Raw genomic sequence first — 18,647 nt, forward strand, 5'->3', positions numbered from 1 at the left:
TTCGTACACGAGCCTTTACGCTCCTGTCACTTTTTTTGGTGCGAGTTCACCCTCTATATACTATTTATTATATATATGTATATGGTTGAAGATATTTAATTCTAATCCGATATTAAAGTTTTTATTATCCATAATAATCATGAATTACTGTTCGTCATTTGACGCACTACTGTCTTTACGGTATGACAACTGCACCACTACAATCATATGTTACCGTCCGAATGAAAATTGGTATATATCTTTTTATTTGCGCGAGGATATTTTTGCGATTTTTCGGGCAGAGGTTAGAGACGGTGCGGAAGAATTTTTAGATATTCTGCTACGCAATATTTCAAGTATTCAATTAACAAAAGTATGAGATTTTTTATGTTGAAACGAGAACGATCTATATATATGGTTTAATGTAAAATCATCGATATAATGCATCCTTTACTTTCTTGCATATTTTTAAAAGAGATAAATCTCGTCACGTGTTTTGTAGATTTCAAGTACGTTCAAGTAATTTAAATTGACGATATAAATTGGAAATAACAAGAAAAGATCCGTGTCCAAAGTGTATCTGAAAAATAAGGGACAAATCAATGTTAATAAATATAATTTGTAGCAACAAATTCTTCAAATTCTAATAATAAACGTGTATGAATTGTTTTAGCAAATTTGGACACAGGACAACGTTCAAATAATTATATAGATTTACTCTACGGATTCATCAATGACTAAAGATAAAAAGGTTGCACTGTTTCTATTTAACACGTGTATTGCTTGTATGCATATATTTGTTTATTATTAAAAACATGCGGGGTGTTCCAGAATTATTGAAAATTACAGCTTTCTTCAATCCGTATAGGAAGTTTTCTTGATAGAAATCTTGTGCTGTCAATTTTCTTTTTACTAAATGATTTAATCTGATACAATTAAATTTTCTCAGGATATAATCTATTGTAATATGTGATCAGTAAATGATTAAATTGCAATAACTAAAATTACATTGATAATATTTAACTGATATGATAAATTAATATAAAAATTTAAAATGTGTATAGAAAAAAGATTATTTTATTCTGCCTCATTTTGTCATAATTCTATAATTACAAATGACACTAATCATAAACACACAGGTGATACACCCTACATGTAATAGAACTCTCTTTTCATATTTTTTGATTATATTGCAAAAGAACTGAATAGAAAGGAAATTTAAAAACATGTATGTTTAATTAATCTGTTAGTGCTTGTGAATATATATACACATCTGCTATATATATAAATATATATATAAGGCAAATGTATATTATATATAAAATTTGGTGTTTTTTAAAGCAATTATGTTGCACCTTTATTGTCTTATTAATTTTTCATTTATTTTATTATCTTCTTTTTAATATTTTATTAACAGAGTTAGTTTTGCACTTTGTATCAAATGTATACGCAGAGGATATCACTCTGAAAATATAATCAACATTATATTTTTTTATTACATTTTATATTCCATTTAAAAAAAGAAATACAGTTAGCTAGAGATATATCCTATAATTATTTATCAATAATTATCCACATCATATCTCTTGATTTTGTCAGTACACATCAAATATTGTAGCCCTCAAGCTGATTAGAAAATATGTAACTCCTGCTTTTTATGATTTCAGTTGATCCCGCATGCTGTGTGCACTGTGTACCGACGTACTGCCTATCCACAAACTGCACCGTACTTTTTTATTATTTTTGCCAAATACATCACGTTTATAATAGAAATATAAAAAAAAGCAATGGCTGCCTATATCAATCGTACACTTGTACAATCGTCCATGATTGGAGGGGACAGCCAACTTCGATCATCAGATGTTAGAACTGATAATTCTCCTCTGCAGATTTTTGTGAAGGCGAAGAAAAGGATAAACGATATATTTGTGGATATAGAAAAATATGTGGAAGAAACCGTGGAATTTATGACATGTAAGTAAACAGAAAATTGAGAAATGTAAGAGATGTCTAATCATAATATAATCATTCATCTAATTAGTATTAATTTTATTACAGTATTACAAAATGATCGTGATATTGTAACAGCGGAAGCAGCAGTGAAGGTCAAAGATTACATTGACAAAGTGCGCGGAATAAAAGATGTCCTAAGAAGGGATCATATGAAAGTTGCCTTTTTTGGCAGGTGAGCAATTACATTAAATAATATCTCGTTATAATTTATCTCATTATTCTGTTTATCTTATATAAAATCTGATTATCTTGTATAAAATGTAAAATTAAAAATTTATTAATCTGTTTTATCTTATATAAAATATAAAATATTATTCTCATGGAAACTGAGCAAATTTTTTTTCTTGTGAGTCACAATACAATTTTTAAATAAATGGAGGATATCTAATCTATATTTATATCAAAGGATCAGTATTAAAAATAATCGACCAAACTAGCACAAATTTTTACACTTTATTAAAAGTTACGACGTTTCGACCATAAGTAGCTTTTAATAAAGTAACTTATAATAAAGTGTAAAAATTTGTGCTAGTTTGGTCGATTATTTTTAATACTGATCCTTTGATTAATCTACTAGCGATATTAAAATAATTTATCGCTATATTTATATGTTTTGTAGAACAAGTAATGGAAAAAGTACAGTCATTAATGCTATGCTACGCGATAAAATTTTACCAAGTGGCATAGGACACACCACAAACTGTTTCCTGCAAGTTGAAGGTTCAGAAAATGGAGAATCGTACCTCATAACAGAAGGCTCCACCGAGAAACAGCCAGTTCAATCTGTCGGACAGTTGGGTCACGCTCTTTGTAAAGAGAAATTGTGCGAGAGCCATTTAGTAAGAATATTTTGGCCAAAGGAGAAATGTTTATTGCTACGAGATGACGTAGTATTTGTCGATAGTCCAGGAGTAGATGTAACTCCAAATCTTGATGAATGGATCGATAAACATTGTTTAGACGCTGATGTTTTTGTCTTAGTAGCAAACGCTGAATCCACTTTGATGGTCACGGTAAGTTTAATATCTCTGTAACAAACATAATATTTGCTATAGTATATCTGACCAAAAAAATGATATTTATATATACAAAAGAAAAATTATTTTGGAAAAAATCATAAAAGTTGAAAATATATATATATTTACTTTATTTTATTTTATTTTATTATCAACATATTTCTTCGATTTAACAATTATTTAATATGCTCCTTTTAGAAATTCGTAATTTTTTAGACAGGCATAGATAAATTCCTTTACATCTGTCTTACACAATGATATTGTCATTTAATAATCAGTACTGTATAATAAATCTCAGAGAATTAATTATTTTTTTTCCTTTCTTCTAGGAAAAAAATTTCTTTCATAAAGTTTCGACAAAATTATCAAAACCGAATATATTTATTCTAAATAATCGATGGGACGCCTCTGCTTCTGAACCAGAATTTTTTGACCAGGTATGTACATTTATGAAGTACTAACTAATATAGAAAATAAAAAAGTTATAACCATTACAACATACATACTTAATGCATAAACTACTATCAATGTTTATTTGATATAATAAAATTCTGAAAGATATACTAACTAATATAATTCTCGGCTTTTAAATATATTAAACAGAAAAAATAAATTACGCTTTTTATAACGATTAAATTTAAAATATAAGATTTTTACTATTGATTTATATTTGATAAATGAGAAGTTTTATATCAAATCAGTCCTCTAAGTGTTTCTTATTGCACAATTAAGGAATATATCAAATATAATATAAAATATAAAATAAATAAAAGATCTAAATTAAAATTTTTAATATAAATTTTTCTACATAAATTTAAAAAATGTACGATTTATGTATATATGTTTGTGTGTGTGTGTGTGAGTGCGTCTAAATATATATTAGAGATGTATATATACAATAACTTAAATGTATAGAATACACATTGAATATATAATCTGGTACATATTAGAATTTGAATAGAAATTTGAATTCTTCTCTATTCTTTAGCTGGTCAAAGAACAAAAGGAGGTAAGTTTATTTATAAGAATTGTTGCTTATCCAAAAAAAAATGATGCTTACCTGCTTTACAATACAGATTTTTAGGATATCTCTCTTTTTGCATATTATTTTTTAACGATACATTCTTAAATCAAATTCAAAGTGATTTTTCCTCAGCAAAAATGTCGCCAACAATTTTTGGATTGAAAAAGAAAAAAAATGTCTTTATGAATTAAATTTTAGAAATTGAAATAAGATGTAAAACTGATCTTCTTTGACTGTGGAAAAATCGACTTTGAATAATTTAAAGAATCTGTCATTAAGGAATAAATGCACTTAAAAATGGGAAACATTATGTATAAAATGTTTTATTTTCTCATAAATGTACACTAATTATCTTTATTTTTATCTCTTATTTGTATGCAGGAAGTCAAACATTGAAAACTCTCTTAACTTTAGAAGCTTTATATATTATAATAAAAAAAAATTGAGAAAAAAATACATGTCTTTCTAAATTCAATGTATTAGATATATTGAAATTTCAATAATAACTGTGATTTCTTGCACTAAGTACAAATGCTAAAAACGCACCAAATTATACAATTGTACAGTTTTGTCAATATGCTTATCACGATTGAATGCATTTTGTACAATGATTTGGATGATACATATTTAAAGTTGTCATTTATATTTATATATTTTTTATGCGTAGGTAAGAGCACAACATCAGGAGCGAGCTATTGACTTTTTATCAAGGGAGTTAAAAGTTTATAGTCCAAAGGATGCTGAGGAAAAGGTTTTTTTTATTTCTGCGAAAGAAACTCTTCAAGCTCGTATGCAAGAACAACGTGGTCAACCTGCTCATAGTAAGTGCTATTGCTATTTATTACATATTTTCTTAAGTTTAAAAAACATTTTTTCTAATTCAGATGTAACTTATATAGATGGTGCACTGGCAGAAGGTTTCCAAAATCGATATTTCGAGTTTCAAGATTTCGAAAGGAAATTTGAAGAATGTATCTCAAAGTCTGCGGTAAAGACCAAATTTGAACAGCACTCTCAACGTGGTAAACATATCGCAACGTAAGAAAATATTATTCTACACATGTATAATTTTTTAAATATTCTGCAAGTATTTATGCAATTATTATGCTAAAAATGTAAATTGATTTGTTTCTAATATTTATTGCAGCGAAATACGTCAAACGTTAGATGAAATATTGGATCGAACACAAAAAATGCGAAACGAACAGTTGAATATTAAGAAAGAAGTTCATGACAGGTTGAATTTCACCGAACAACAATTGATGCTGTTAACTCAAGAAATGAAGGATAAAATTCATCATATAGTTGAAGATGTGGAGCAAAGAGTCTCTAAAGCTTTAAGCGAAGAAATTCGACGATTATACGTTCTAGTGGATGAATTTAGCGTTCCATTTCATCCTGAACCACTTGTTCTAAACGTGTTTAAGCGAGAACTTCATTCACACGTAGAAAATGGATTGGGTAATTTTTAGCTACATATTTATTTCATGACATGATATAATCTGATGATATATATCTCATTGTCACAATGAAAATGTTTTATATTTTAGGATCAAATTTACGAGCTAGACTTAGCACTGCTTTACAATTGAATATGGAACATTCGCAGCGAGAAATGACCGAGAGAATGGCAAGTTTATTGCCAGAAAACAAGAGACAAATGTCGCTTAACATTTTACCACGACGAGAGCCATTCGAAATATTATATCGATTAAATTGCGATAATCTATGCGCGGATTTCCACGAGGAGTTAGAATTTCGTTTCTCCTGGGGTTTTACGGCATTAATTAATAGATTTGCAGGAAAACAGAGCCACAAATTAGCTATTGCTAATTACCCGCAAGAGGTAGAACAATTCAATAGTAAAATGAACAATGCATAAAATATTTCTAAATACTTTTTTTTTAATTATGGATTTTTTTATCGAATTGAATCGATTTACGAGAAAGACATATAACTAGTTATAAATAGTTATAAAAAATATTAAATTTCAGAGAATAAATCTCAAAATAAAAAAATCTTCAATTAATTTAAAGTAGATTTCATTTTGATGGAATTTTAAGTTAAAAAGAGTTTTTAATTACACACACATACATATATATATAACAAATTTAATTATAAAAAAAGTATACATGCTTATAAAGTTGTGATAATGTCCTTCTCGACAATGTGCTTAAAAGAAAATCGATTCAAATTGACCAGGAATTCGTAAATTAAAGAAACTAATGTACTTAGTGAGGTACTTATATAAATATGTTGTTACAAATAATAGAGATAATTTTCTTACATCATGTTTTATAAAAGAAATAAAGGAAAATAATTATGTTCCTTGCAGATTCCACCATGTATTGCATCACCCGCAGAAAGTACGGATTCCTTAAAATTTATTTCAAGTACGCCAAACTTTCCGCCAAGATCTGATGAATGGTCTCTAGCTACTCGTATAGCAATTGCATCTGTAACATCACAGGGTACAATGGGTGGTCTTATTATTGCTGGTTTTGTATGTACAATTTTATCTAAAAATAGATTTTTCTGTACATAAAAAAAATGAAAAATTTTTTTTATAAAAATCCTTTTTTTTCTTAGATGTTAAAAACAGTAGGCTGGAGGTTAATTGCAATAACTGGTGCGGTATATGGTGCTTTATATCTCTATGAACGTCTAACGTGGACTAATAATGCGAAGGAACGCGAGTTTAAACGACAATACGTTGGGCATGCTACGAAGAAACTGCGATTGATTGTAGACCTTACTTCTGCAAATTGCAGTCACCAAGTGCAACAGTAAGTTGTAATAATTATGAATATATGATGTATGTTATTATAACTAATAGAATTTTGATTTCTCTGGTATAGTTATATATTAATTATTCAGAATAGAAACTTGTGTGTGATAATTTTTCTCAATAGTCTCCTCAACTAATTGTCAAAATTTTATTATATGAAGTAGTCTTTACATTTATATTTTTATAATTGTATAATATAGATGTCTTTCCAATAATAATATCTGGTATGATTTTATAGGGAGCTCTCCAGCACATTTGCGCGACTCTGTCATTTAGTAGATGAAGCAACGTCCGAAATGGACACCGAACTTAAAACTATAGCGAATACTTTAGCTAATCTAGAGAAGGCAGCATCCAAGGCAAAGCATCTTCGAAATGAGGCCAACTTTTTAATAAATGAACTCGAAACATTTGATGCAGCATATTTAAAGCCTTTGAATTAAGTAAACGATCTATTTTGTACAAATCTGCAAATGTATTAAGAATTTAGAAACACTTATATGCGAAAATAATTTAAATTTAATTATTCGTTTCTTATTCTAAAAAAGTGATAATTAACACTATACGTGACAATTAACGGCAATTTACATGCATATATATATAGATTTGTATTCTCATCGTACGTTTAGAGCTTAGAACAGTTGTCTAATTCTCGTATTTCTTTGAAAATTTTTATATTAGACAACATTTATAGAGTTGAACAGTTGTTATTTAAATGTACAATGATATAATATCGGACACATAGTCTCCTAAAGGAATGTTTCTACCTAACAAAAACTCTAGTCTTAAAATATACACATAAAATCAATTTCTTATAATGGATTTTGTTAAATAACTTATTGTTGTTGATAGTAACAATTTCTTTTACAATAGAAAGCTATAATAATTCCATATGTATAATCGATTATGTCACACAGGAAATAAATTAAGGGCAGATTTAGTACATGTATACTTTATCCTTTTGGAATTTGATTATATCAAAGTTTACATCGAAGATTATTAAATGTTTATTGTTTATTCTATTGAATTAGTTTGATAAATCAATCGAGCTTATTTTAGATCTATTGCCGAGATACAAATCTTATTCGATTGAAAGAATCAAGTGATATAACTTTATCTTCTTATTAGATTGTATTTGCCGAAGAGAATGTATGTTAATTGTAAAACTATAAATAAATGTGGTTAATTATAGAGTAATAATTTTATTATCTTTATGCTATACTTGTGGATCCAATTTTATTCTATTATACAAATTAAAAGGAACGAGACATATATAGAGGAATATTATCAAAATACAATGTATGAAAAGAAACGCGCATACATACCTAAATTCTTTATTATATTTATGGCGGCCAGAATTGCGTCGACAGTATAAACGCGGATGTGAGAAAGAATTCCCTCTGCAAATTATAACTGGTATCGGAGTGGATGTTCCGCCTATCCTTTTCGAATCGTAAACGTCCTTCGGCATAACTTCGCAGTAATGCAACAGATTTTTTCCGAAACATCTCCAACAATTCCAAGTAACGTATCTCCTTAAGAAATTCTTAACCAGGATCTTCCATTCTTTCCAGGCAAATTCGGAAATCATTCACCGCAGGTTACGACTCGAAATATTCTGGAAAAAAGTATAGCATGCAAACACACGTTTTTATAGATAAAATAAATATAAATATATAGATATAGACATTTGTACCTCTCATTATAATCAAATGTTATTGTGTTGCATGATTCTTGATACAAATATGAATTAATGATATGAGTGCATTTCCTACAAGTCTCTCCAATAATTTCAACTCAATTAGTTTTCTATTTGTCTTGTGAAACATATAAACAATTATTTGGCTAACAGTTGTCAACTCCCTGAATACAACCAATGCACTGGATCTCCGATGAACCGATATATCTGTTTTAAAACATATATTTCTGTATATATCTCATAAGTATTGGATAAATCACAAAGTGATTACATTAAGATAACTATTTACCTTGAGAAGAGTTGTCTGAATTGCAGAATATATTAAAGGCAATTTTATAGATCTGCTCTAGTACATTCGTGACACAATAGTAATTGGTTCAACAACGTAGCTTTGAAAGATGTATTGTTCTACATGATGAATAACAATGTCCTCGACGAATTAGGACAGCTTCAAAACTCTCACATCTTCCGCAAGATTCGCAAACTTTTCCTTCATTCTTTTTCAGTCTGCGAATGAAAAAATAATTAATTTTCAAAAGAAAAAAAGGTAATTATTCAGTTTAGCGGTCTCACCTCAAATATCAATAGATTATTCATGTCAATGTCATTGGTTGCATGTCAAATGAATCAAGCAACGCGATTGGTCAAATCCTTATGTTATGTTTAAGGTTACGGAAAGTGTGTGCTATTGCCTTAATCACGTGACAAAACATGGTTCCATCCATGGCGATGAAATAACTTTTTTTCGGAGAGATATGATCAACTGTGATAAAATTCTGTAAAAAAATGCTTGTATCGCAATGTTGCAACTATCGCCTCAAATATTTTGCGGAATTATGCCGATTATTTAGTACGGTAAATAATACGGTAAATATTTCTTCATGAATCTCGATGAAATTTTACGTATCTATTTTTATGTATTATTGGGCTGTAAACGTTTAATTTTTCATTTCTGTGATTTCGACAAAATTCAAAATGTCTTATGTCTCTATGTAAAATAAAGTTTGAAAAATTTATATCACAAGTACAATTTTTATTTCATGATATTGCTTATTCGATTTTTATGACAAGTTTCTTAATCAAAACATGTCACTTTTAATAGGTCATTATTGTAATAGATTATTATTAAATTTCACGAGTATAATGAAATAATGAAAAACGATTAATCGAGAATGATAACTATGTTAATTATCATTTTACTCTGTTCATGAAAATAAAAGTAAGATCTGTATCCTATATATTTATCTGGATATCTTTGTTAGAAAACAGATAAAGTGAACAACAGTCAACAAATTCACGATCTAATTGGTCCTCCTGATCCAGTTTCAAACCTGAGACCTGTTTTATTTGCTCGCTCTGCGAAAGAAACTTACTTTGGAAAGAAATATATAGATCTCAGGGAAGAGACTCAACAATGGCATCAGGAATTCTGGATCAAACATAATACTAATTTCATCAAGGTACAAATTCTACAATTTTTTTATAATTATATATTAGGCTTAATATATATTAGACTTAATATTAAATGAAATTTCAGGAACGTAAACAATTTCAAGAATTATTGAGAATACAAGGGAAGAAAGAATTAACTGCAGACGACATGTCAGTATTTTATAAACAATTTTTAGATAAAAATTGGCAGTCTCATTTCAGTTACAACCTAGCGTGGTATAAAAGAAATATTAAAATTTTGTTTTATGGAATAGCAGCAAAAATATCTAAGCTTAAAATTAAATAAATTTTTATAATTAATTAAATGACACTTGTACATAACTAAACATTTATAAATTATATGTTGAAACTTTTTGAATAAACAATTATCAATGAAATTTGTTACAATTTTTCTCTTTCTTTTTTTTTATCTATATTTAGTCTTTAGTTTATATTAGTGAATTATATAAAAATTGTCTTGTATAAAGCAAGCATATAACAAGATACTAGATAGTTTTATGACAATTATTAGTAGAATATGAATTAGAAGCTTAGATCATTACCAAATGATAGACCTACTTCTAAAATAAATAATTCATGACTGATTAAATCAGAATTCCATTAATGATGCTAAATGTACAATTTAACTCAAGAAAGATTATTATAAAATATGAAAATTAAAAGATAATTATTGAAATATTAGCAAGATCTCTGTGAAATTCAGAATTTCAAACAAAGTTTTGATGCCAATATCAATATCGATATGTTTCATATTTTTGATCACATACATACATGTGTCTAAATTAAACTAAATATTATTATATCTATTAGTGTATCTCACAATTCTTTGAATAAACAATCATCAAATAAATTTGTTACAATCTTTTTCTTTTATCTATATTATATAATCGATATTTAGTCTATAGTTTACAAAAGATTGTCTTATATAAAGCAAATATATAACAAGATACTAGATAGTCTTATGACAATTATTAGAATATGAATTAGAAACTCAGATCATTACCAAATGAAATGATAGTCCTAAAGTAAATAAACGACTGATTAAATCAGAATTCCATTAATGACGCTAAGTGTACAATTTAACTCAAGAATGGAAAATTATTATAAAACATAAAAATTAAAAGATAATTGTTGAAATATTAGCAAGATCTCTATAAAATTCAGAATTTCAAACAAAATGTTTTGATGCCAAAACAAAATTTAAGGAAATATATGTATTCTTATGCAAGAAATTAGTGTAGCAAAATGACAATAAAAAGTCATCTTTTATACACTAATAATGGTATAATAATATGAATTGAATGAAGAGAGATATATATATATATATACACATACATACATGTATTTAAATTAAACTAAAAATATTATTATATCTATTAATATATCTCTCTTCATTCAATTCATATTATACCATTATTAGTGTATAAAAGATGACTTTTTATTGTTATTTTGCTACACTAATTTCTTGCATAAGAATACATATATTTCCTTAAATTATTTTACATTAATCATAATTATCATAAGAAAGAAATGTCAATCATATATAAAAAGTTATGAATTGAAAATAAAAAGTGTAACCAAACTATTTTTTAATCAAAACTAACATTTTTAAATTCAGTTCGATGTATTATATAAAAGCATGCGACTTCGTTTAATATTTCCAGTTTTGCAATTATTGACATTGCTAGCAAATCTCAATGAATTTAATGTCTCGTTATAACACTCGTCTAACGGTGATATATTTAGTAACATCAAAGTTTTCGAATTGCCTCCCAAAGAAGGCATAAGCAAATGAGTCAATTTGGAATTTCTATAAGGAATATGTTCCTGTTTCTTCAAAAGTGCTAAAATAACATTACCAAGATTTGCTAAGGATTTATTAATATTTTTCGTTTCTGTAGTCCTGGCAGCTTCTTCATTCTTCAAACGTTCAGATCCAGCTAAGTCAACTAAATTCAAATTTCCTATCGATACCTCCTCTTTTGTACTATGTGTGCCAATCAATTGTATTCTTGTTACTGAATGTGATCTGGACGATCTAAAAAATAAATTACACAAATGTTACATTTCTTAATATTATATTATAATCTGAGAGAAGCTAAAAACGCTGTTTCGTGCTTTGTATTTTGTAGCTTTTTGCTGCAACTTGAACTACAATACGAATATAACTTACCGCTCATTTGATTGAGTAGCAGCAACAGCTCGATTACATTGTGCGATTCGAAGACAGTCATGCAATTCCTCCGGGCTGTGTATTTCTTGTATCTGAAGATTGCTGACATATAAATCCGAACTTTCGCTATCAACCATTCGTATTTCATGCGATTTTGGCTCGGAATCAAGAAGATCAATGATATGTTCATTGTAAATTTCCAGGAAACTTGCTTCTATTCGATATTCCCAACCAAGAAGTTCGAACTGTTTCATTTCTTTGAATATGTGACGCACCTAAAATTATATATAAGTTTAATTCTCGTAGAAAAACAATTAATTGCACACAAATTTAGATTGTATTTATAAAAAAAATATTTTATAATTTTTGAATCTTTCTTTCTTTGAGAAAAAAAACCTATGTTCAAAACACACAACTGCAATGTAAATTTGTATAAAAATAAAAAAAGGATCTAATAAATAATGTAAAAAAAAAAGAAGAAAAACAGGATAATCTAATTGTAAGCCAGAAAACTTTATATCATATATGTATTCAATATTCATTTCTGTAATGTTTTTTGTATATGATATGAATGATTTTCTTAACAGTTACTGAATATGATCTGAAAAGAAACCAAAAGTTGAATTAAATAATTTTTTTTAAAGATAATTATTCGCGCTGTTTTATACGTCTAGTTCTCATCAGCCTGTTTTCCTTCTCGATTTTTGTAAAATTGTATGTATAAATTAGGATATGATCTAATAATTTCTAATAACATTCACTATAAGTATATAAAAATATACATACTGTTCTAGGTATCATGCCTTCAGTCTCCAATTCACATTCTCCTTCCATAGTATATGTCTTGCCAGAACCAGTCTGACCATAAGCAAATACGCAAACATTATATCCTTCGAGAGCTGATTGTACTAAAAGAGATAACTCTTCAAAAACATCTTTTTGTGATGCATTGGGAGGAAACACTTTATCAAATGTAAATTCTTGCTTTATTCCTCGTAGTTTCCCATTATAGCTTACTGCATCTGATCCATCCAGTTTGCCTACCTCAATAGTGCATTCGTCTGTAAAGTTTATGCTACACAACCTGTAAACAATCAATAACGCAGACAATAACTTTATTCACATCTGTGGATCAAGTTAGAAATATATTAACTACAAAGCAAAATACATTTTTAAAAGTTTACTTACGCTTTCATCTGCTCGACTTCCTTTGGAGTTCTGGGACGAACTCTACAGAATACTCTGATGTTGCCTTTCAATTCTTGTATAGTATTGTGTAGTATTCTACATTCTTTGTCCATGTTATAAGTCAATGCTTGTAATTGTTCCTTCACAGTACTCAGATGCTCAATTTGCTTATTTTTTAATTCCAAGTCAGTTTTCAAAGTTGTCAATTGTGTAGTGTGTTCTGAAATTATTACCTCTTGTGTCTCACATTTCTCTTGAAATTCGTTCAATGTGCAAGTAATGCTTGTACACAATTCTTCTGACTCTTTAAAACGTTTTGTCAAATCTTCCTGCTGCTTTTGCAGCGTTGATAATTCTGCTTGTAAAGTCTGAAGTTCATTAGTTAAAGTATTGTTTGAATCTTCAAGTTTTTCCGCTTTAGTTCTGCATGTAGTCTCGCTAGCTTTTAAAGTATTTACCAATTCTTGCAGTACACTATACTTTGATTCTATGTCTTTATTTTTTTGCTGTGCAACTAATAATTTATCATTCGATTCTGCCAAACGACCTTTCAGATCCCATTTTTTTGGTTTGTTATCCGTATTATTCTGTATTACTTTGTTCACTTTGTTTGCTGTATTATTAGTCAATGTTTTAGCACTTGGTTTGTTTGCTATTGCTTTGCTAGTAACAGAAGGTTTAACAAATTGTTTTTTTGGTAGTTCCGCATGTGTCACAGTAGTGGCTACTCGTTTTACAGCCTTTATATTGTTCGGTCGTGTGATTGTGGATATTGTTTTTGAACGAACTAGAGAAACTGATGGTTTATTCTCTTTCGTAGACTTTGTAAAGAGAGAGCTTGCTGGCACTATTTCTGATTTTACAGTCAATGTTGACATCGATGATGATGATGGATTATTGTTTTCCTCTTTAATCATTTTATCATTGTTGCTTTTAGTATTTATATTTACATCCATCGTAGAAATCGTTTTTGTTAATGTAAACTTTGGTCTTGGTAAGCGAGATTCCATCTATCAAACAATAGAAATAGTTTGAGTATTAAAAAAAAAAGAATGTCAAATATATACTCTTAGCGTAATGCATATACCTATTTTTTACCTATATATCTTTGAAATAATTAATTAAAATAAATTTATAACGCAAACACCGAGTAAGGCATGCATATTATAGGATTCTAAAAAATTGTTTCTATACCCTAACAGCACACATATCCCAAAGACGTTCAAGGGACATGATGTTGGGATGTCCTCCAGATGTCCTCTGAACTTTCGGATATGTGTGCTGTTAGGGTATAATCACACTGTCCAAATATAATTGTCTTATATACCGACACATTATCTATGGTTCATATTGTACACATGCATTCAAATTAAATATAAATCATGCAAAGAGTAAAAGCTATATTTTAGAAAAAATTCAATCGAGTTGCAACAATACTGCTGCGATTTTATTCTATCTGTTGAACAATGTCATATTAAAAATTAAGTACCATGTGTATTTCACAAAATATATATATATACGAAGAGAATAATGTTTAATGTAGTAACTAATTAAAAAAAAAGAAACAAAACAAACCTCGTATAGCTCACAATAACACAATATCACTCCTTCATAATCGCAGCAACTCAAAAACAATCCTACTGTTAACCATACGCAAATTATTACCTAATGTGCGCGCGACATGTCGTGTTTTATTTTCGCACGAATCGACGATGCCGTTTTCTCGTAAAAGGAGAATAAAATTCTCGCAAAAAGGGTCGTTGCACGGAGAACAGAGACTCGCGGATAACAGAAACGTACGACGGTTCCACCCTCGTAAAGTCTCGGTGCAAAGGCGGTTAAACAGCATCTGCCTTGTTTGAACTTGAATTTAACCGTGTATGAAAAATCACGACCTATCAGAGAAACTGCAGAGTCGTTCATTTATCACTCGACGAATCGTGTATCGGATACGAAAGACCGACCAATAAATGTCTTCAGGGACTGTTGCCAGACTTTTAAGGCGATCTTTCATTTATCCAACGTTTCGATTGGCTGGTGGACAGAGATTTTCAGACGAATGGTTTTTCGCTCATGCGCGATAAATTTATGATTTTATCTGAAAAAAAAAAAAAAATATATATATATATATTTTAAAAATTAATAAAGAAAGTGAGCTAAAGTATACTTATGACATATAAATACAGTTATATATATATATATATATATATTATTATTATCTCTTTATATTAATATCTCATTATTTAATAATAATATATTATTATTATTTAATAATTATCATTATTATCTCTTTTTATATTAATATCTCATTATTATTATTTAATAACAATATATATTATTATTAAATAATGAGATAAAATAAAAAGAGATAATCACTGTACGCGCTGCATGACGTCACAGCGCCGCGCATGCGCGAAGAACCCGAGTCCAGAGGTGCATCTAAAATGAACAGACCTGGCTTGCTTACATGATTTGACGTTTTCACGTCGAATCGCGGAGTAAATTGTCGATTCCTGTATCAGTAAATATGTCGCGCGGCAGCAGTGCTGGTTTTGACAGGCACATAACGATATTTTCGCCGGAAGGTCGGCTTTATCAAGTAGGTAAGAATCGCAGAGATAGACTAGACGACGCCTCATCATATTTATTACACAGCTTTATCGTGTTCGCTTCATTATTTTTATGTCACCCCCGATGACTCGGCGTGATCTGCCTTTTCGTGTTTATGTATGTATCTTTTTTTGAAATTTTCGCAGAATATGCTTTCAAAGCTATCAATCAAGGCGGCCTGACGTCCGTGGCTGTTAAAGGAGCCAACACTGTCGTATTCGCGACACAGAAGAAAGTGCCTGTAAGTTAACCTACAAGAGACTCCACTTTATTAGAAAGAATCTCTTCGCAGTTGACACTTTCCTTCGGAATCCAGGATACATCAATTCAAAATCTCTTTTAATAACCACCTCAATTTAGAGATACGATAATATTCATTGCGACTCTCTCCTTGTAGGACAAGTTACTCGATGCCTCCAGTGTCACTCATGTATTCCAACTGACCGAGAATATCGGCTGTGTTATGACTGGTATGATAGGTGAGTTTCGATAACTTGTATATGATTGTATATTTAATTCTGTGCTTAATCCTTTGATTCTTGTTCCACAGCCGACAGCAAGTCCCAAGTACAACGCGCTCGATACGAAGCAGCTCACTTCAAATACAAGTACGGCTATGAGATACCGGTGGACGCTTTGTGTCAGCGTGTCGCCGACATCAGTCAGGTTTACACGCAGAATGCAGAGATGCGACCACTCGGATGTTCCATGATGCTCATCGCGTACGACAAGGAAAAGGGTCCGTGCATCTATAAAGCTGATCCGGCCGGTTATTTCTGCGGCTACAGAGCTATCTCCGTAGGGTCGAAACAAACTGAAGCTAACTCTTATCTCGAAAAGAAGCTGAAGAAGAAACAGAATTATGATTACGACGAAACTATACAACTAGCTATTACTTGTCTATCTACTGTTTTATCTGTAGACTTTAAGCCAACTGAAATTGAAGTGGGAGTTGTAGCGAAGGATCATCCCAAATTTCGGTAATTTATGTATAATTTTTAGCTTTCATTATTAAATATTTCTTATATTCTTAGTGTGTACTCATGTTTAATAATTTTTGTTACAGGGTTCTGACTGAGCAAGAGATCGATAAACATTTAACTGCAATTGCTGAGAAGGATTGATAATCTTGTATACAATTCATAAGAAATAAAACAGTGTGTCTTGCTTATCACATATTTTTTTCTACTAATATTAATAAATTATGAATGAAATATATTAAGGATTTTTTTTGTGTACAAAGAAGTGTGTCAAGCGCTTTAATAAATAACACACTCGCGGTTGTATACAAATTTTATTCTTTTTTATTACAGCATTAATATTAAAATTGTCCTTAATATATTACTTTCCCGCTGCAGTTGCCAATGGATTTCTTAGAACTAAGATGACAGAATCTCCACGTAGAAACATTTTTGGAATAAATCTGTCTTTGTTTACTGGTTTTGCCTGTTTGTAGATATTTTTATTAATATTCGTCAATAATATTACTCTAACAATAAGCATAATGCAAGTGATAGTGTATCAGATATTGATATTAATATTCAGTATATATAGATACAAAAGATTACTTAATCATATTATACCTAATAAGAAATAATTTAGAAAATATAGACTAAATATAGAAAAAATTTAATTTTTTATAAAAAAATTAATAACAGTTTAATTATATGTATTTGCTCAGTCAATTTCTTTGTGTTTAAACTTTTAATTTGTTAAATAAAATCCTAAATATATCTATTTTCTATTACACTAAAATTTATTTAATTAAATTAACTTAATTGAATTATATTTTTTCTTTTGAATTCAAAAACTGATTATTTACAGTATTAAATACTGAGAGCTGATAATTTCAAAGTATTAAAAAAGCATAATCATATAAAACATATATATATATATATATGTATATATATATATATATATATAATTGATTATCCAATATATTTTGTAATTACTGAATAAATAAATTCCTATAAAATTCTTAAATTGCTTGATAATAAAGTTAGTTTTGTGAAATCTCAGTGTTTCTAAAAATACATTCATGATTATTAGACGTACCTTTTTCTTGCCTTTTCCTGTGCGTGGAAGTTCCGTCCACATTTCCTTGACATTTTCCAATACCATGTTGCAATGTCTGTCAAATGCCTTTACTCGTCCCAACAATTTCTTATTATTTCTGCAATTTATCAATACTTGAGTATTATTCTTCACAGACTGTGTTAAAACCGAGAGAGGCCCAGTGTTAAATTCTTCTTCCTCCCTCTTCGCCAGTTCCTCCGGCGTCATTTCAGATTTTGGTTTAGTTAGAGCAGACCTGTTACAAAAAACATTTATATTACACCTCAAATAATAGTGTTAAAAGATTTTTCAGTGTTTTTTTGTCAATATATTTAAATTATATATATGAATAAAACGAAACGATAAAATGTATATTTATGTGTACAAATTGCGCAGTAACTAAGGTTATGTTTCATATTATAATAACGCTAAAAATGAATTAGAATTCGAATCGAATTGTAAAATGGATGTAAAATAGACACTTACATTTTGTATAGATTATTAAGTGGATTTTGCTACTTCCTCTGTTTTTTCTTTGTTGGATTTTCGGTCACAAATTATTATTGTGTACCAATATCAAACGATTATTACGGTCTTCTATCTCTTTCTGACAGCCGGTCTCTTTAATAGTGCCATCTACACATGAAAAG

At 29.1% G+C, this 18,647-nt stretch overlaps 5 protein-coding genes and 1 long non-coding RNA gene across 19 annotated transcripts; 3 read left to right on the forward strand and 3 right to left on the reverse strand.

Moving 5' to 3' along the window:
* The first annotated feature begins 77 nt into the window (after positions 1-77).
* Marf (Mitochondrial assembly regulatory factor) lies at positions 78-7,332 on the forward strand. Of its 9 annotated transcripts, none has more exons than XM_083039970.1 (14): positions 78-180; positions 653-730; positions 1,869-1,953; positions 2,038-2,164; positions 2,612-3,005; positions 3,338-3,445; positions 3,997-4,017; positions 4,700-4,853; positions 4,917-5,070; positions 5,180-5,493; positions 5,583-5,878; positions 6,368-6,535; positions 6,622-6,818; positions 7,059-7,332. In XM_083039970.1, exons 2-14 carry the CDS (start codon positions 713-715, stop codon positions 7,261-7,263), a joined length of 2,241 nt encoding a protein of 746 aa, XP_082896096.1. In that variant the 5' UTR covers positions 78-180; positions 653-712; the 3' UTR covers positions 7,264-7,332. The 9 variants fall into 9 exon arrangements, with proteins under 9 accessions (XP_082896096.1, XP_082896087.1, XP_082896092.1 ...); XM_083039969.1 differs by having other exon boundaries at positions 84-231; XM_083039963.1 differs by having other exon boundaries at positions 109-180; positions 1,647-1,953.
* On the reverse strand, positions 6,353-9,194 carry LOC145937107 (uncharacterized). 3 transcript variants are annotated; one of them, XR_014425490.1, is made up of 5 exons: positions 9,093-9,194; positions 8,809-9,026; positions 8,517-8,726; positions 8,146-8,438; positions 6,353-6,488 (listed from the first exon to the last, which is right to left on the reverse strand). It is a non-coding gene; the product is annotated as an uncharacterized LOC145937107 (long non-coding RNA). The 3 variants fall into 3 exon arrangements; XR_014425491.1 differs by lacking the exon at positions 6,353-6,488 and adding an exon at positions 7,156-7,287; XR_014425492.1 differs by lacking the exon at positions 6,353-6,488 and adding an exon at positions 7,742-8,061.
* Positions 9,195-9,216: 22 nt separating this feature from the next.
* Positions 9,217-10,310, forward strand: Coa8 (Cytochrome c oxidase assembly factor 8). 2 transcript variants are annotated; one of them, XM_083039971.1, is made up of 3 exons: positions 9,217-9,386; positions 9,782-9,979; positions 10,057-10,309. In XM_083039971.1, the coding sequence occupies exons 1-3, from the start codon at positions 9,306-9,308 to the stop codon at positions 10,255-10,257; spliced, it is 480 nt and encodes a 159-aa protein (XP_082896097.1). In that variant the 5' UTR covers positions 9,217-9,305; the 3' UTR covers positions 10,258-10,309. The 2 variants fall into 2 exon arrangements, with proteins under 2 accessions (XP_082896097.1, XP_082896098.1); XM_083039972.1 differs by having other exon boundaries at positions 9,218-9,374; positions 10,057-10,310.
* A 1,143-nt stretch (positions 10,311-11,453) lies between these two features.
* Positions 11,454-15,338, reverse strand: LOC145937344 (protein claret segregational). 3 transcript variants are annotated; one of them, XM_083040331.1, is made up of 5 exons: positions 14,527-14,577; positions 13,333-14,342; positions 12,931-13,228; positions 12,145-12,419; positions 11,454-12,009 (listed from the first exon to the last, which is right to left on the reverse strand). In XM_083040331.1, exons 1-5 carry the CDS (start codon positions 14,563-14,565, stop codon positions 11,586-11,588), a joined length of 2,046 nt encoding a protein of 681 aa, XP_082896457.1. In that variant the 5' UTR covers positions 14,566-14,577; the 3' UTR covers positions 11,454-11,585. The 3 variants fall into 3 exon arrangements, with proteins under 3 accessions (XP_082896457.1, XP_082896459.1, XP_082896458.1); XM_083040333.1 differs by lacking the exon at positions 14,527-14,577 and adding an exon at positions 14,998-15,338 and having other exon boundaries at positions 11,455-12,009; XM_083040332.1 differs by lacking the exon at positions 14,527-14,577 and adding an exon at positions 14,908-15,338 and having other exon boundaries at positions 11,455-12,009.
* A 434-nt stretch (positions 15,339-15,772) lies between these two features.
* LOC145937487 (proteasome subunit alpha type-6) lies at positions 15,773-17,116 on the forward strand. The gene is made up of 5 exons (XM_083040514.1): positions 15,773-15,935; positions 16,089-16,183; positions 16,340-16,421; positions 16,493-16,922; positions 17,009-17,116. Exons 1-5 carry the CDS (start codon positions 15,860-15,862, stop codon positions 17,064-17,066), a joined length of 741 nt encoding a protein of 246 aa, XP_082896640.1. The 5' UTR covers positions 15,773-15,859; the 3' UTR covers positions 17,067-17,116.
* Positions 17,117-17,217: 101 nt separating this feature from the next.
* Smd2 (small ribonucleoprotein particle protein SmD2) lies at positions 17,218-18,633 on the reverse strand. Its single transcript, XM_083040515.1, has 3 exons — positions 18,484-18,633; positions 17,998-18,253; positions 17,218-17,388 (listed from the first exon to the last, which is right to left on the reverse strand). Coding segments are annotated over exons 1-3 (363 nt in total). The 5' UTR covers positions 18,486-18,633; the 3' UTR covers positions 17,218-17,283.
* Positions 18,634-18,647: the final 14 nt, after the last annotated feature.

Source organism: Prenolepis imparis, unplaced genomic scaffold (assembly GCF_030444845.1).
Source record: "Prenolepis imparis isolate NDT839.2.m4 unplaced genomic scaffold, iyPreImpa1.0 SCAF_6, whole genome shotgun sequence".
NCBI lineage: Eukaryota > Metazoa > Arthropoda > Insecta > Hymenoptera > Formicidae > Prenolepis > Prenolepis imparis.

Bases quoted from the DNA above. Each gene is read 5' to 3' on its own strand.
- Marf (XM_083039961.1), top strand. From the start codon at position 1,767: ATGGCTGCCTATATCAATCGTACACTTGTACAATCGTCCATGATTGGA. The intron at 5,494-5,582 runs GTAATTTTTAGC...TTTATATTTTAG, and splicing joins ACACGTAGAAAATGGATTGG to GATCAAATTTACGAGCTAGA. The intron at 6,819-7,058 runs GTAAGTTGTAAT...ATGATTTTATAG, and splicing joins TGCAGTCACCAAGTGCAACA to GGAGCTCTCCAGCACATTTG.
- Coa8 (XM_083039971.1), top strand. From the start codon at position 9,306: ATGCTTGTATCGCAATGTTGCAACTATCGCCTCAAATATTTTGCGGAA. The intron at 9,387-9,781 runs GTAAATATTTCT...TATCTTTGTTAG, and splicing joins TTAGTACGGTAAATAATACG to AAAACAGATAAAGTGAACAA. The intron at 9,980-10,056 runs GTACAAATTCTA...ATGAAATTTCAG, and splicing joins ATAATACTAATTTCATCAAG to GAACGTAAACAATTTCAAGA.
- LOC145937344 (XM_083040331.1), bottom strand. From the start codon at position 14,565: ATGTCCCTTGAACGTCTTTGGGATATGTGTGCTGTTAGG. The intron at 14,343-14,526 runs GTATAGAAACAA...ATTGTTTGATAG, and splicing joins GGGATATGTGTGCTGTTAGG to ATGGAATCTCGCTTACCAAG. The intron at 13,229-13,332 runs GTAAGTAAACTT...GATTGTTTACAG, and splicing joins GAAGTCGAGCAGATGAAAGC to GTTGTGTAGCATAAACTTTA.
- LOC145937487 (XM_083040514.1), top strand. From the start codon at position 15,860: ATGTCGCGCGGCAGCAGTGCTGGTTTTGACAGGCACATAACGATATTT. The intron at 16,422-16,492 runs GTGAGTTTCGAT...CTTGTTCCACAG, and splicing joins TGTTATGACTGGTATGATAG to CCGACAGCAAGTCCCAAGTA. The intron at 16,923-17,008 runs GTAATTTATGTA...TTTTTGTTACAG, and splicing joins AAGGATCATCCCAAATTTCG to GGTTCTGACTGAGCAAGAGA.
- Smd2 (XM_083040515.1), bottom strand. The intron at 17,389-17,997 runs GTACGTCTAATA...ATCTACAAACAG, and splicing joins CAGGAAAAGGCAAGAAAAAG to GCAAAACCAGTAAACAAAGA.